At 36.2% G+C, this 15,044-nt stretch overlaps 1 protein-coding gene across 2 annotated transcripts in view; it reads left to right on the top strand.

Moving 5' to 3' along the window:
• Positions 1 to 15,044, top strand: part of SNX8 (sorting nexin 8) — a 144,690-nt gene that overhangs the window by 91,550 nt on the left and 38,096 nt on the right. For both annotated transcript variants that reach the window (XM_053695131.1, XM_053695132.1), the window contains exon 6: positions 8,986 to 9,146. In XM_053695131.1, the coding sequence (XP_053551106.1) occupies positions 8,986 to 9,146 (161 nt within the window). The remainder of the gene's footprint in view (positions 1 to 8,985; positions 9,147 to 15,044) is intronic.

Consider the following 15,044-nt stretch of genomic DNA (forward strand, 5'->3'; position numbering starts at 1 on the left):
GTTTTTTTGCATTTTTTATTCTATTTCTTTTTTTTTCTTGTTAGATATCTGAAGGCAAAAAGTCATATAAAAATCATGTTTATAATCATATTGTTTTCATAGAAAATGCTCATAACACAATAGAAGTTTTGTACAGGTGTTAAACCGATTGCACTGTTCTTATCTGAGGTACTTAGTAATCTTGGTACAGAAACTAATAATATATAGAAGTTTGTAACTGGGAGTGTCAGCAGCTGCTGTCCGGGTCTTGTATCCTGGGGTATTTGTTCATTTGTTCTTCCTGGTTCTTATCTATCCATGATTTATCCTCTGATCTATAAGGATAATTAATATATTGCTGATACACATGCTGTAGAATCTGTTATCAATTGACAGATAAAGTTTTTTCAAAGGTACTAGACATATTGTGGCTTTGAAACTGAAAATACACATATTTGTTACAACATAAGCAGTATTACCACTCTGTCACTTATATTATTTGCATATTCTCCCACTGCCACTTAGAAGTCCAGAGCTGTCAGTCTAGTAGATACTGAGGAGACTTGGCAAAATCCGTTGCTCCCCCGTTGTATGTTGTCATCTAACTCTAGCAGGCTTTAAAAAACACTTCACTATTTAAAAAAAAAAAAAAAAAAAAAAGGAGGAAAAAAAGGGAAAGGAAAAAAAAAAAAAAAGAAAAGGAAGGAAATGCACTTAAAAAAATTTTTTTTCTCTTTTTTTTTTTTTTTTTTTTTGGTCTAGATATACAATATTTTCTTTTTTTGTTTTAAACATTTCCTGATATCACCCCCCCTATTCAGGGTATTACACGTTTTCTTATCAATTTTTAGGCACAATAACACTAAAAATCACTCACTTAATGGAAAAATTTGTCACCCAGGTGAAACACAATTCACCCATAATGCTTGCCAAAACTAAGGACAAAAAAAATAAACTAATGGAGGTTAGTTCAGACTCCTCCTTAGAAACCCAGATAAACCCTCTCGATACACAATCATTGATAACACAGCTAAGTCAATTGTTTATACCCCAATTTGATGTTATCAAAAAAGACCTATCAAATATTACATCAAGGCTGGAGGTAATCTCCTCAGAAGTGAAACAGTTCGCTTCTAGAATCACTGAGGCAGAAACCAGAATTTCAGACTTAGAAGATCTGGTAAACACACAAGAAAATATATTACAAAAACAAGATGACAAAATCTGTAATTTACAAAATCGCCTGGAGGATCTGGAAGATCGCTCCAGGCGTAATAATATTAGAATTGTCGGTTTACCCGATACCCCAGAATTTGAGGACCTGCTGCACTTTTCCTCAACAGTCCTCCCACAAGCTTTAGGGTTCCCCCCCCCACCTTCTCCCCCTGTCAATAGAAAGAGCCCATCGAATAGGCCCCAGAAGGGTCAATCAAGATGGATCACCTAGAAATAGAATCTGTATCTTTAAAACCCTTAGATTTCAGGATAAACTCCAAATCCTCAAACTATTTAAAAAACTAGAAACATTCACTATAGCAAGCAAGAAGATTCTGTTATTTCAGGATTTCTCTAATGAAACCGCTCTCAAGAGAAAAAGTATGGCCCCCTTCTGTACCCAATTGATTAATAAAGGAGAAAATGCACGGATGGTTTATCCTGCAAGGATTATAATATTGAAGGAAGGTAACAGGATATCTCTTGGCTCTGTAGAAGAAGCGCAGAAATATCTTTCAGATGGCTCCTAATGTAAATTTTAAGTTCTGTATATTATTTGTTCTTTTTTTTTTTGTGGTTTTTTTTCTTTTTTTTTTTTTTTTTTTTTTTTTTTTTTCTCCCTTCTTTCCTCTCTCTCTTTCTTTTCCTCTCTCTCTCCCTCCCCCTGTCCCCCCCCCATCCTATAGTCACCAGCTGTTGGTATATATATCTGTGTGAATTTAAATATTCCTATTTTAGTTGATGGCCACTACAGGATTTAACCTAGTTGAGGAATTTAAGCTCCTTTCCTGGAATGTAGGAGGAATAACCTCAGTAATAAAACGTAAAACAGTTATCCAAAGACTGGGGAAATTAAACCCTTCAATTGTTTTCCTACAAGAAACCCACCTTAAAGATGTTGAAATATCTAAACTTCAGTCTAAATGGGTTGGGGAAGTCATAGCGACCCCCTGCGCCTCTAGAAAAAATGGAGTTGCAATTTTAATTAATAAAAACTTGACTTATAAGATTTTGAACATAGAAAGGGACCCAGAAGCTAGATTTCTCTTAGTACAAATTCAAATCCATGAGGCCAGAATATTTTTATGCAATATATATGCTCCTAACAAATTTTCATCCAAATTCTGGAAATTAATCCAGTCTAAACTATTTCCCCATATTAACCAAAATGTTATAGTCGGGGGTGATTTTAATATGTCTCTATCTGCTGATCTTGATAGATTTGACACTAGAAACAAACAAGAATATGATCGGCAAGCTAAATACTTCAGATCCTTTTGTAATAAGATGAAACTTGTTGATATTTGGAGAATTAAAAATCCCGACTCTCGGAAATTCACTTGTGAATCCAAAACGTTTAGGACATTTTCGAGAATCGATTATATTTTAATATCTGAATCTCTATCTATATTTAGGTTAACTCCCCAGATACACGATATTGCCATATCGGACCATGCTAGTATATCGATCCTGTTTCCCTCTCTGAGTCAACATAAGAGTAATAATTTCACGTTCTATTTCCCTAAATATTTGTACAATAATCCCAGATTTAAGATCTGGCTGAGACAAACCTGGAGAGAATACTGTGAAAACAACATAACCTATATTAATAAAATAGAGATTTTCTGGGAAACTGCTAAAGCAGTCATAAGAGGAGAGATAAAGGCTTATTTGAGTACCATAAAAAAGAAATCGGCCGCACAAGAGACACTATTAGCAAACCGAATCAAAATTGCCTATGAAAGGTATAATAATCTGCGTAATGATCAAAATTGGAAAAAATATATTGAAGCTAGGCAGGAAAGGGATATTGTAATAAAGCAAAAAATTCAAGAGGTAGAAACAAGAAATAATCTTCTTTTTAAAGGCTTTCATGGCTGTTCCGCTAAATTCCTAGCCAAATTAACCAGAAATAGGAAAAAGAAAAATTATATTTTGGCTATAAAGTCAGGGATCCAAAGATACTCGGACCCGAATAAAATTGTTAATTTTTTCCATACTTACTATCAACAATTATATACTGGAATAGAACCAGACACAATCCAAGAAGATAGGTTTTGGTCCAGGATTAACCTTTCCGAAAATGTTAGACACAGACATAGCAATATTAAATGCCCCTATAACCCAAGAGGAAATTAGAAAAGCTATAACCAAGACTAAATTAAACAAGGCAGCGGGTCCCGATGGTATTCCAGCTGAATTCTTCAAAATTTTGTCGGAGGAAATAGTAGAGTCCCTGGAAAAACTTTTTAATAATTATTTCACTAATGATCAACCAATTTCAAAAAATTTTACTGCTGCAAATATTTCCCTAATCCTTAAAAAAGATAAAGACCCGGAAGACCCTGCGTCTTACAGACCTATATCGGTCCTTAATACAGATTACAAAATATTAACTTCAATCATAGCTTCCAGGCTCTCGATTTCTTTCGATAAAATAATACATCCCGACCAAACAGGCTTTATGAGTTCTAGGAATTCCTCAAAAAGTATCCGCAAAGTTCTAACGTGTATAGATTACATGTATAATACTGATCCATCACAACTCACACAAGCGAAACAAGATAAAGCCCTAATTAGCCTCGACGCCGAAAAAGCGTTTGACGCAATCGCTTGGAATCACCTATTTAGAGCGCTCGAACAATTTGGCTTTAGAAATCAATTTATTCGATTCATACACAATATCTATAGAAACCCAATCTCATATCTTTTAGTTAACTCTAATGTCTCTCCCGCGTTGACATTAGGTAGAGGTACTAGGCAAGGCTGCCCTCTCTCGCCATTTCTTTTTAATATAGCTCTCGAACCATTAGCAATTTGGCTTAGAGACATTATTAGCGGTATTAGAATTGGCCCACAAGTTTTAAAACTTCTAATCTACGCAGATGATTTACTGATATTTATAGGAGATCCTGTCCAAGAAATTCCTGCTCTCTTAAATAGCCTAAGTACTTTTAGCTCATTTTCAGGTTATAAAATCAACTCAAAAAAAAGTGAACTAATGTGGATTAAAAAGGATAGCCATGCTAAGTTTAACTTCCCGTTCCAAATATCGGAAACACTTAAATATTTAGGCATTTATATTCATCCCAATCCTAATTGCTGGTATAAGTTAAATTTTCCTCCTTTGATAAAGAAAATTCAAACTGATCTAGAAAATTGGACCTCTTTACCTATATCGATATCAGCGCGTGTTAGCCTTATCAAGACAATCATATTTCCTCGGTTATTATACCCACTTCAGAACCTACCTTTACTGATCCCTGCGACAGACCAACATAAATTATATTCTCTCTTCTCCAGATTTATCTGGAAAAATAAGAAACCACGTATTGCACTTAAAAAACTAATGAACTCACTTGATTCCGCGGGACTAGCGTTGCCAAATATACAATATTATAATATCGCCTGCTTAGCCAAAATCGCCATAGACTGGTTAGCGGACACAAATATCTTTTCATGTTCGATAATGGAAAATTATATGATAACTCCCTTTTCTGTTAAAGCCAGTTTGCATTGTCCAGTAAAGGAGTTACCCTATAATATCAAGGGATTGATAACTATAAATAACATTATTAGAGCCTGGCAGAAATTTTGCTCAATTACTGGTGTTGATTACTCTTTTTCCGAATTACTCCCAATAATTGGAATGGTTGATTTTTCCCCTGGTTATTCTCAGGTAACCTTTAAGAAATGGGCGGATAAAGGACTCATTAATTTATACCAAATTTTCCATGAGGATGGCTATATATGTTCATTTGAGTCTCTTGTTACGCAATTTGACCTCTCCAGACAGGATATGTTTGCTTATTTTCAGATAAGACACTATCTCAATAAACATAATTGGGAGCTGGATCGAGGCCTAGCATGGTCTGATATCAAAAAATGTATTCTGAAATACAAAACGGGATCAACTTCAATTTCTCTAATGTATGACATTATGCTCAATAAGCAGAATCTACTCAGTCTTAATGATATCTCTGCTTCATGGTCACAAGATTGTCCAAACTTGGAAGACGGAGAATTAAAGGCTAGTTGTACTTTAGTAAACAAATGTCGAATTCCATCCAGCTGGAAAGAGTCTCACTTTAAAATCATAAATAGGTCATATATAACACCTGTTAGGCTGGCAAAAATGTATAGCTCACAATCTGCTAAATGCCCCCGATGTACATATTTCAAAGCAGACCTTTTACACATGTTTTTCTATTGCCCAAAATTAAAACAATTGTGGAACAAACTTTCCTTCTGGTTAAAAATACACTATGCCACTGTAGTCTCATTTAACTCAGAAAATATCATCTTTCTAAATATCCACGTCAATGATTCTCCTCTGAGATCAAAAACCCTAGTATCCATTATCATGTCTATTAGACATCTCATCACAAAAAATTGGAAATCAAAGTATGTACCCTCCTTTGCTATGGTTATGCAAGAGATACAGAATCAAATAATTTTTGAATCTTTTCACCTTAAATCCTCTAATGAAAAAAAAATAAAAAAGTTCATTTTGGACTGGTTACCCATAATTAAATCCTATACCTTATCCATCCAAAAACGTATCTTATCCCCATTTTTAAGCTCAGATAGTTTCGCAGATTTCGTATTGCATGGTGAATTTCCGGCTTCATGGATTTCCAGTTATAGGGAATAGGAGTGCTATGAACCAAGATAATGATCATTCACAATGATGGCTTCGGCGCTTGCTGAGGGGGAAGGGGGTGGGGGGGGAGAGGGGGCGGGGGAGAGAGGAAGAACTTAATTTACCTTTTTTTTTTTTTTTTTTTTTTTTTTTCTCTCTCTTTTTATTTTGTTTGACAGGGAAACTGAACTAAGTAAGAGGTAAAAAACCATTTTTCTTTTCTTCAGATCCATCAAGTTAAAATGATGAGCTCTAGATTGTTAAGTTATTTACTTTTTGGGTCCTTATGGCTTAAGTGTATTAAGCTAAGATGATATTTATGTATTATAAACCTCAATTGTGCCCTAATGGTTATTATATCCCGAGTTAGTCTACACTATTTGAGTTATGATACTATGTTCAGTCATCTTTTATCCTTGCAATATTAAGTGTAGTTTTTATTTAAAGACGACCGAAAGACATAGGTTACTAAGTTCAGCTCATTAATATAATAATATAAACGGTCAATGTCTGTCAATATTATGTGTATGACATTAACTCTTTTTTTTTCCTCTTTTGTATTTAATGTACATATATTTGTATCTTTATCAAACCTGTCATTTTGCCCTGTGTGGCATATTTTTATTTGAGATTTGTTTTTGTCTTTTCTGTTTTTTTTATTTTCAATAAAAGAAAAATTACTTTAAAAAAAAAAAAAAGGATAGAGAATACAATTTCAAAGAACTTTCCAATTTACTTCTATTATTTAATTTGCTTCCTTCTCTTGTTATCCTTTACTGAAAGCTTTATCTTGGCAAGCTCTGGAGCAGCAAAGAACCTAGGTTCTCGCTGCTTTGGTTGCTGTGTATATTTACCGATTGTCATTGGCTCACCCATCTGTTCAGTTAGAAACCAGTAGTGCATTGCTGCCTCTTCAACAAATGTATTTATTTATAAAATATTTTACCAGGAAGGATACATTGAGATTTCTCTCGTTTTCAAGTATGTCCTGGGAAACAAATGATACCAAGAGAATGAAACTAATTAGATAATAGAAGTAAATTAGAAAGTTGTATAAAATTGTATTCTCTATCTGAATCATGAAAGAAAAATTTGGGGTTTCATGTCCCTTTAAGCTTACACTTTATTAGAAATAGGGGCAGACTTGTTGGGCCCATGGTTCTTATCTGCCGTCAATATGTTTCTATTAGACAAGTGCGGGTAGCGACATTTGGCTATTTTCAGAGCCGGATTTATATGTTTAATAGTGCAACACACAAGTTTTGCACAGATCTTTGTGTTATTCACGTCTAGTTTCAATGTTTAAAGGAGCATTAAAGGGACATGAAACCCAACATTTTTCTTCCATGATTCAGATAGAGTATACAGTTTTACACAATTTTCCAATCTACTTCTAATACCAAATTTGCTTTATTCTCTTTGTATACTTTGCTCCAGGAGCAGCAATTCACTACTGGGAGCTAGATAAATATATTGGCTGGGCCAATGAAAGGAGGCCTATATATGCAGCCACCAATTAGCAATTAGCTCCCAGTAGTGCATTGCTGCTTCGAAGCCTACCAAGGTATACTTTTCAACAAAGGATACCAAGAGAATGAAGCAAATTAGATAATGGAAGTACATTTTAAAGTTGTTTTAAATTGCACGCTCTATCTGAATCGTGAAAGTTTAATTTGGACGTTATCGTCCCTTTAACTTGAGAACTTTATTGCCTTATTCTAAATCAAAAAGGTGGAAATATATAAAATAAAATGAAATATGGCCACCAGCTATTCAGACTTATCTGTACTGCAGTATTTATACATGTACCATGGTTGCACCCTCAATACTTTGCAGATAAGTGTGTTGGTTTGGAAGATGATACAGGTTTGCAATTTTGCCAGAAGGAGTGTATACGCCACACAACTCTACGTCAAAACTGTAGGTCTGCTTGTTTGGGGCACTGAGGTGATGTTACTGTTTAAGCAGATAATTTGATAAGATAATGAAAGCATAACATGTGATTTGTGCAGTGCACTTGATAGTTTGTGTTAGAAGTTTTGCAAACTTTTCTTTTTTTTTGTCATTCTAAAAATGTAAGTACTAAAGATCTAGTTTGTGTAACTGAATTGTAGCTACACAATAACTATAGTTAATAAGGTATGAAATAATGTTGCTAACACAGACTATACCAGACCACGCTATTCAGCTGTCAGGAGACAGCAGTGTTTCCCTCATAAGCTGTTGGGAGCTTTTTACCGCTCCAACCATCTATTTCCTGGAGTGGACTCAATAGTGTCCATATTTATCCCATAATTTGGATCCACAGGATTATTTTTTTGTAGGCTTGTTACCCTGGATGTGATGTTGATGACTGCTACTATTTATGCTTTTTAAATTGCATATAATAAGTTTGGTTTTACTACATGAGCCGGTCCGTGTATAATTTACTTTGGACTCCCATAATTTGGTTAAATTTAACTTTGAATAGCAAAATATGCATATGGCTTGACCTATCAGGACTTATATTGCTATGCAATACAATCACTTCTGCTGACAAGTCTTTATGAATTGAACTTTTAGATTTTACATCATAGCGTGTGGAGGAAATGGTTAATTTTCCCTAAATTTCTGCATAATGTTGTTCTCTCTTTCCTTTTCCCCTTCTTCTTTTGTTCGCCATTCTGTTTTTTCCTTTTGGACGACTGAAACCTGTTTCAGTAAAGTTTATAACAATCTAATAAAGCATAATGAGAGAGAACAGCCAGGGACAAGGCAAAATAGGCGCAACTGGGGAGTCAAATTAGGAGCGTGTATCAGCTGTAACCAAGTAGATAAGACAAACAGCCTGGGCTAAAGGGGGAAGAGAGAGTTGTCTTGGACCAGTAAAGGAAGAGTGGGCTGACAAGGGTATAGGGGAGAGAGGCAAATGGAGCCAAGAAGGGAAAGAGAGTCATGATATATATACCAATCTAGTAGTACATTGTTTTTCCACCCAACACTACAATGTCTCCATTCATTTGTCTGGATAAAGAAGGAAATTACCTTTTAGAATCTAATATGTGCTGAGATTTCAGTGAAATGCGTTGTGCTCTATTATTTGCCAGCACCTTTACTTATACAACCATACTTTCTTTTTTCAAACTCCTATTTTGCTCCTTCCTTTACAGGATTATCTCCCAGCTGATATCCAGGTTCAGTTTGCGGCCAGCAGAGAGCTGATCCGGAACATCTTCAATAGCTTTTACAAACTGCGAGATCGTGCCGAAAGAATGGCAACACGAGCTACAGATAACGCTACCGATCTTCTTGGCTTTGGAAAAGAACTAAGGTATAAAGGAATATAGATGAATATTTATCTATCTAGCTATCTACAGTATTAGTTATATAAAGTGGAGGATCAGAACAAACAATAAGCCATACCAAGGAATTATTTATAGCAAAATGAAGTCTCAAAAAAACATACCCCACTATTTAAAGTAGTGATGTTTCGGGGGAAGGGGGGTTCTGTTTCCCCTTCAGTTGGTTTGAGGAAGGGGAAACAGCCTCTGAATTGTTTCTACTTTAAATATATTTTGGCATCTATTATACACAAATCCAGTGGTATTGATTCTTGAGCATTTTTTTTTTATTATTAATTTTTACTGGCCTTTTAAAAATAATACAAAAGACTTATAAACAAAAACATGCAGCTAATGATTTACAAAATGAAGGTTAGGTTTTTTTCAACAGAGACCTCTGTACACTTACCTGAAGCTAAAAGGCTTGAACCTTTTGCATCCTATACGTTCAAGAAAACAATAACACAAATGGAAAAAAATAAATGCCTCTTTTGGACCAGAGACTAGTAATATAATTTCACAGGGGACAGTTTATTGCAAAATGACATGCTGCATGCAGTCCATTAGAATATATAATTATCAAATTAGTGAACCTAAATTACTAGAAGTTTAACCACTTTTTTAAAGATTGATTTGACCTATGTGTTTAAACCCTTTTTTGGTTGTTAAGCACATAGTAATATTGGTTGTGTTACATGGCACATTTGGCCCTAGTAGCATAAGATAGCAAATGCTGATATATATGTGTATATATGCACAAAATAAATATAAAGATTGGTTAATGGACTTTAACTAATGCACTCACTAATAGACCATAACACATAATATAGTACATCCTAATTTAAATTACTACACTGTTTAAATATTTATTTTAAATATCTTGTTTACATTTTAAGCCTGTAAAACAGAACCTGTATTTTTATATCGTGGACAAAACTAGGGCGCGATCCGATATAGATCGTAGTTTGCGGCGCAAGCGAGGGAACCCGCGTCGCCCGCAGTTTCAGCTCGCAACTCGAGCTATCCCATATACGGCGCCGTCGGATAAACCAGCGATGTCCAGAAATCTGCGCAAGTACAAATTTCTGGCGTTGCCAGTGACTTGCGGCACGTTAGAAACTGCCTGTGACTAAAATCTAAATCACCCGCACTGTCTAACACGCCTCCCTAACATAGCCCGACACGTCTAACCCTCTATCCGCTATCCCCCCTCACTAGCCTAACAATAAAATGTATTAACCCCTAAACCGCCGCTCCCGGAGCCTGCCGCTACCTAATAAAGTTATTAACCCCTAAACCGCCGCCAACTATATTAAATCTATAACCCCCTAAAGTGAGCCCCTACCCCGCCGCTATCTATTTTAAAATTATTAACCCCTAATCTAATCCCCCTACCCCGCCGCCATCTATATTAAATTATTTAACCCCTAAAATACTAAACTATCCCTACTACTAAACCTAAGTCTAACCCTACAAATAGCCCTGAAAAGGGCTTTTTGCGTGGCATTGCCCCAAAGTAACAGCTCTTTTGCCAGCCCTTAAAAGGGCTTTTGGCGGGGCTTTGTCACAAAGTAAACTGCTCTTTTGCCTACAATCTACATCCCCCTACACCGCGGCCACCTATAATAAATGTATTAACCCCTAATCTAATCCCCCTACACCGCCGCCAGCTATATTAACTATATTAACCCTAATTATATTAGGGTTAATATAGTTAATATAGTTATTATATTATATATATTAACTATATTAACCCTAATTATATTAGGGTTCATATAGTTAATATCGTTATTATATTATATATATATTAAGTATAATAACCCTATCTAACTCTAACATCCCTAACTAAACTCTTATTAAAATAAATCTAATATTAATATTATTAATTAAAATATTCCTATTTAAATCTAAATACTTACCTATAAAATAAACCCTAAGATAGCTACAATGTAATTAATAATTACATTATAGCTATGTTAGGGTTTATATATATTTTACAGGTAAATTGTTAATTATTTTAACTAGGTATAATAGCTATTAAATAGTTATTACCTATTTAATAGCTACCTAGTTAAAATAATTACCCAATTACCTTTAAAATAAATCCTAACCTAAGTTACAAATACACCTACACTATCAATAAATTAAATAAACTACAAATATCTATCTAAAAATACAATTAAATAAACTAAACTAAATTACAAGAAAAAACAAACACTAAATTACAAAAAATAAAAAAAAGATTACAAGATTTTTAAGCTAATTACACCTATTCTAAGCCCCCTAATAAAATAATAAACCCCCAAAATAAAAAAAATTCCCTACCCTATTCTAAATGAAAAAAAAGTTCAAAGCTCTTTTACCTTACCAGCCCTTAAAAGGGCCTTTTGTGGGGGCATGCCCCAAAGAAAACTGCTCTTTTGCCTGCAAAAAAAAACACAATACCACCCCCCAACATTACAACCCACCACCCACTGTCAGATCCTATACCTTTTAGGACCCAGCAACTCTCACTATCTACACCTGCCTAGCTAATAAAACACCTGGCCTCACAGCGCTCGGCGCTTAGTATTTGTTTCATACAAGCTACTTATCTCTGAGCCTTACCTTTTGTGGATTACAAATACAGAATACCTAAAGCTATTCTGTTTAAACCTGAACACTCCTTTTACTTCTACAGAATTTGGCTGCCTAAAATAATCTGATTGCGCTTCTGAGTACTCTGGCTTGCTAATATTTTTCTGAGACTTTCAGCTGCAGCTGCCTCCTTCCGTCACCTACCGCAACCCTTTTCGCTGCACAGCGCAACACCAGTATACAACACACGCTGACAAGGAAACACCGGAACGGATATCAATTGCGTGTTACCTTAGACTCGCACAAAGTCTTCTCTCCGTTACAGCTTGTGAGTGCCTGCAGCTCTACCTGTAGTTAACTTCCCAGCAACTCACGCTATAAGCAAATCAAAGGCTTATATCTTTCATCTTACCTCTGCCCTTGGAGATTCCGGATATAAAGTAAGACTGTTTCTTATTACCACATACCACTTGGTGATAAAATAAGACTGATACATAATTACTTAATATCTCTAGGAGATTCCTGTATTGCTACAGTAGTTTTGTTTGGAATTGTCTTTCTGCCACTTCTCATCACTTCTCATGATGTCAATACAATTCTTGTGAATAATACTGTGATGCAAATAACGTGCACATTTTTCCTAACAGGAAGTATTGCTACTATTCTGTGAACTTATACTATTGAGTCCAGTTTAAGCACCACAGTTCTAATTTGAGCTTTGATAACAGACTAAAATTCACACCCTTGCTTAATATAGCACGTGAGCAGTAGTGCTATATGCAAAGGGTTGAAACAAACTAACATATCTCACTAGTTAAATCTTTGGTATTCTGCGGTTGAGCTCCAACCCTTCCTTTTTATACTCACTCTTAGAAAGTAGCAGAGTGAGTTGTTACATAATACTAAGCCACTATGGAGCCAGCAGATATACCCCAGGTCGTCTACAACCTCACACAGAGGGTAGACCAGATTGCACAAGCGGTCAGAGACCTGCAGGTAGAAAATAAATCTTTACGTGACATAATTAAGGATTCAATTGCCCTAAAGGCAGCACATGACACACTACCTGAACCTCAGGTCTCTTTGCCTGAACCTTTTACTGGAAATAGAAAATTATACAAACAGTTCAAAAATGCCTGTCACCTCCTGTTTAGCCTTAGACCACGCAGTTATCCAACTGACAGAATCAAAGTCCTCTCAGTGGTGTCTTTCCTACGTGGAGAACCGAGAGGTTGGGCCGACAATCTTTGTGAACACCAAGATCCCATATTGTCTTCCTTGTCAGCATTCTTTGACAATATGGATGAATTATATTTGGATAAAGATACTCAACTGACTGCAGAGTCTATGATGAGAGAGCTGAAGCAAGGAAAGAGGCCAGTGGAGGACTACATATCAGAGTTTAAACTCTACGCCTCTGACTCCTTGTGGAGTCCGGTTGCTCTCCGAAATCAATTTAGAATAGGTTTAGCTGAGTCCCTGAAGGACGAATTGGCTCGTATAGATATGCCAGCCACTTTGGAAGCTTTGATGAGGGTCACCACCCAAATTGATAGAAGGCTGCGTGAACGCAGACATGAGAGATACCACACAGAATCCCCATCTAAGATAACGTCTTCTTCGGTACGCAGCACTCCTCAAAACTCTAACCAACAACCTGTACCTATGGAAATAGGGGTTGTCAGAGGGCCTATCACACCTGCAGAAAGGTTTAGGAGGAAGAGCCATAATTTGTGTATGTATTGTGCCGATGCATCACACACTGTACAGGATTGCCCAATCCTCTTGAAGAATAAGAAAAGTAAGTTTATTTCTATCAAATCAACTCATTTGACTCATAACTCAATAACTTATTGTGGGCTTTCCCTTGTTTTACAGTGGGACCTCAAAAGACTACCTACTAAAGCCATCGTGGACTCTGGTGCATTTGGAAACTTCATCGATTCTGCACTTGTTACCAGTAATAAAATTCCTCTTGTTTTGAAATCAAAACCTCTTGCTGTCAGAGTTATTGATGGTTCAATTGTTAACACTGGTCCCATAACGCATCACACAATACCTTTGGTTGTCACATCTATTGAGGGTCATACTGAACACATTTCCTTTGATGTTTTACCCTCACCACAGTTTCCTGTTGTTTTGGGTATAACATGGTTACAACAACACGAACCACATATAACCTGGTCTTCTTCTAAAATTAATTTCAATTCTACTTATTGTATTAACACCTGTTTTCCCAAACAGTGTCTCTTACAAACTACTTCAGACCAACCTCAAATTCCATCTGAATACTCGGAATTTACAGACGTGTTTAGCAAAACCGAAGCAGAGAACTTGCCACCTCATCGTCCCTATGACTGCCCCATACAACTCCAACCTGGTGCCAGTATCCCTTTTGGACATGTCTATCCTCTCAGCCAACCTGAATTACAACACCTCAAAGGTTATTTAGACGAAAATATAAAGAAAGGCTTCATCAGAGCTTCAACATCTCCCGCTGGGGCCGGTATGTTTTTCGTTACCAATAAAGATGGCTCACTCCGGCCTATTATAGATTACCGCGAGTTAAATAAAAGAACGGTGAAGAATAGATATCCTCTCCCTCTAATTCCGGAGCTGATTGAACGCCTTTCCAATGCCACCATATATACGAAACTCGATCTCCGTGGGGCCTATAATTTAGTCCGTATCCGCGAAGGCGACAAATGGCTCACTGCATTCCGTACTAGGTACGGATTGTTTGAATATCTTGTGATGCCATTCGGCCTTTTCAATGCCCCGGCAACTTTCCAACATTTTATCAATTATGTTTTCCGAGATCTACTGGACCTCTGCGTCGTGGTATATCTAGACGACATCCTCATCTATTCCAAATCCCTTTCAGAACATAAAAAACATGTTCGCTGGGTATTGTCTCGACTTCGTGTACATAAATTATACGCTAAGTTGGAGAAGTGTCAATTCCATTGCTCACAGATATCATTTCTCGGTTACGATATATCACCAGACGGTATCAGTATGCAACACAAAAAGGTTGAAACTCTTCTAGATTGGCCACAACCGAAGGATAAAAAGGAATTGCAGAGGTTCCTTGGGTTCTCAAACTATTACCGTAAATTCATTAAGGGATTCTCCAAAATAGCCAGACCCCTCACGCTACTTACCAGAAATTCTATTCCTTTTATTTGGACAGAAGAAGCAACCTCAGCTTTCAATTTCCTAAAATCCAGTTTCTCAACTGCCCCTATTCTCAGATTCCCAAATATCGATCTGCAATTTGTCCTAGAGGTCGATTCCTCCGACTACGCTAC

The sequence above is a fragment of the Bombina bombina genome, chromosome 11 (genome assembly GCF_027579735.1).
Source record: "Bombina bombina isolate aBomBom1 chromosome 11, aBomBom1.pri, whole genome shotgun sequence".
Taxonomy (NCBI): domain Eukaryota; kingdom Metazoa; phylum Chordata; class Amphibia; order Anura; family Bombinatoridae; genus Bombina; species Bombina bombina.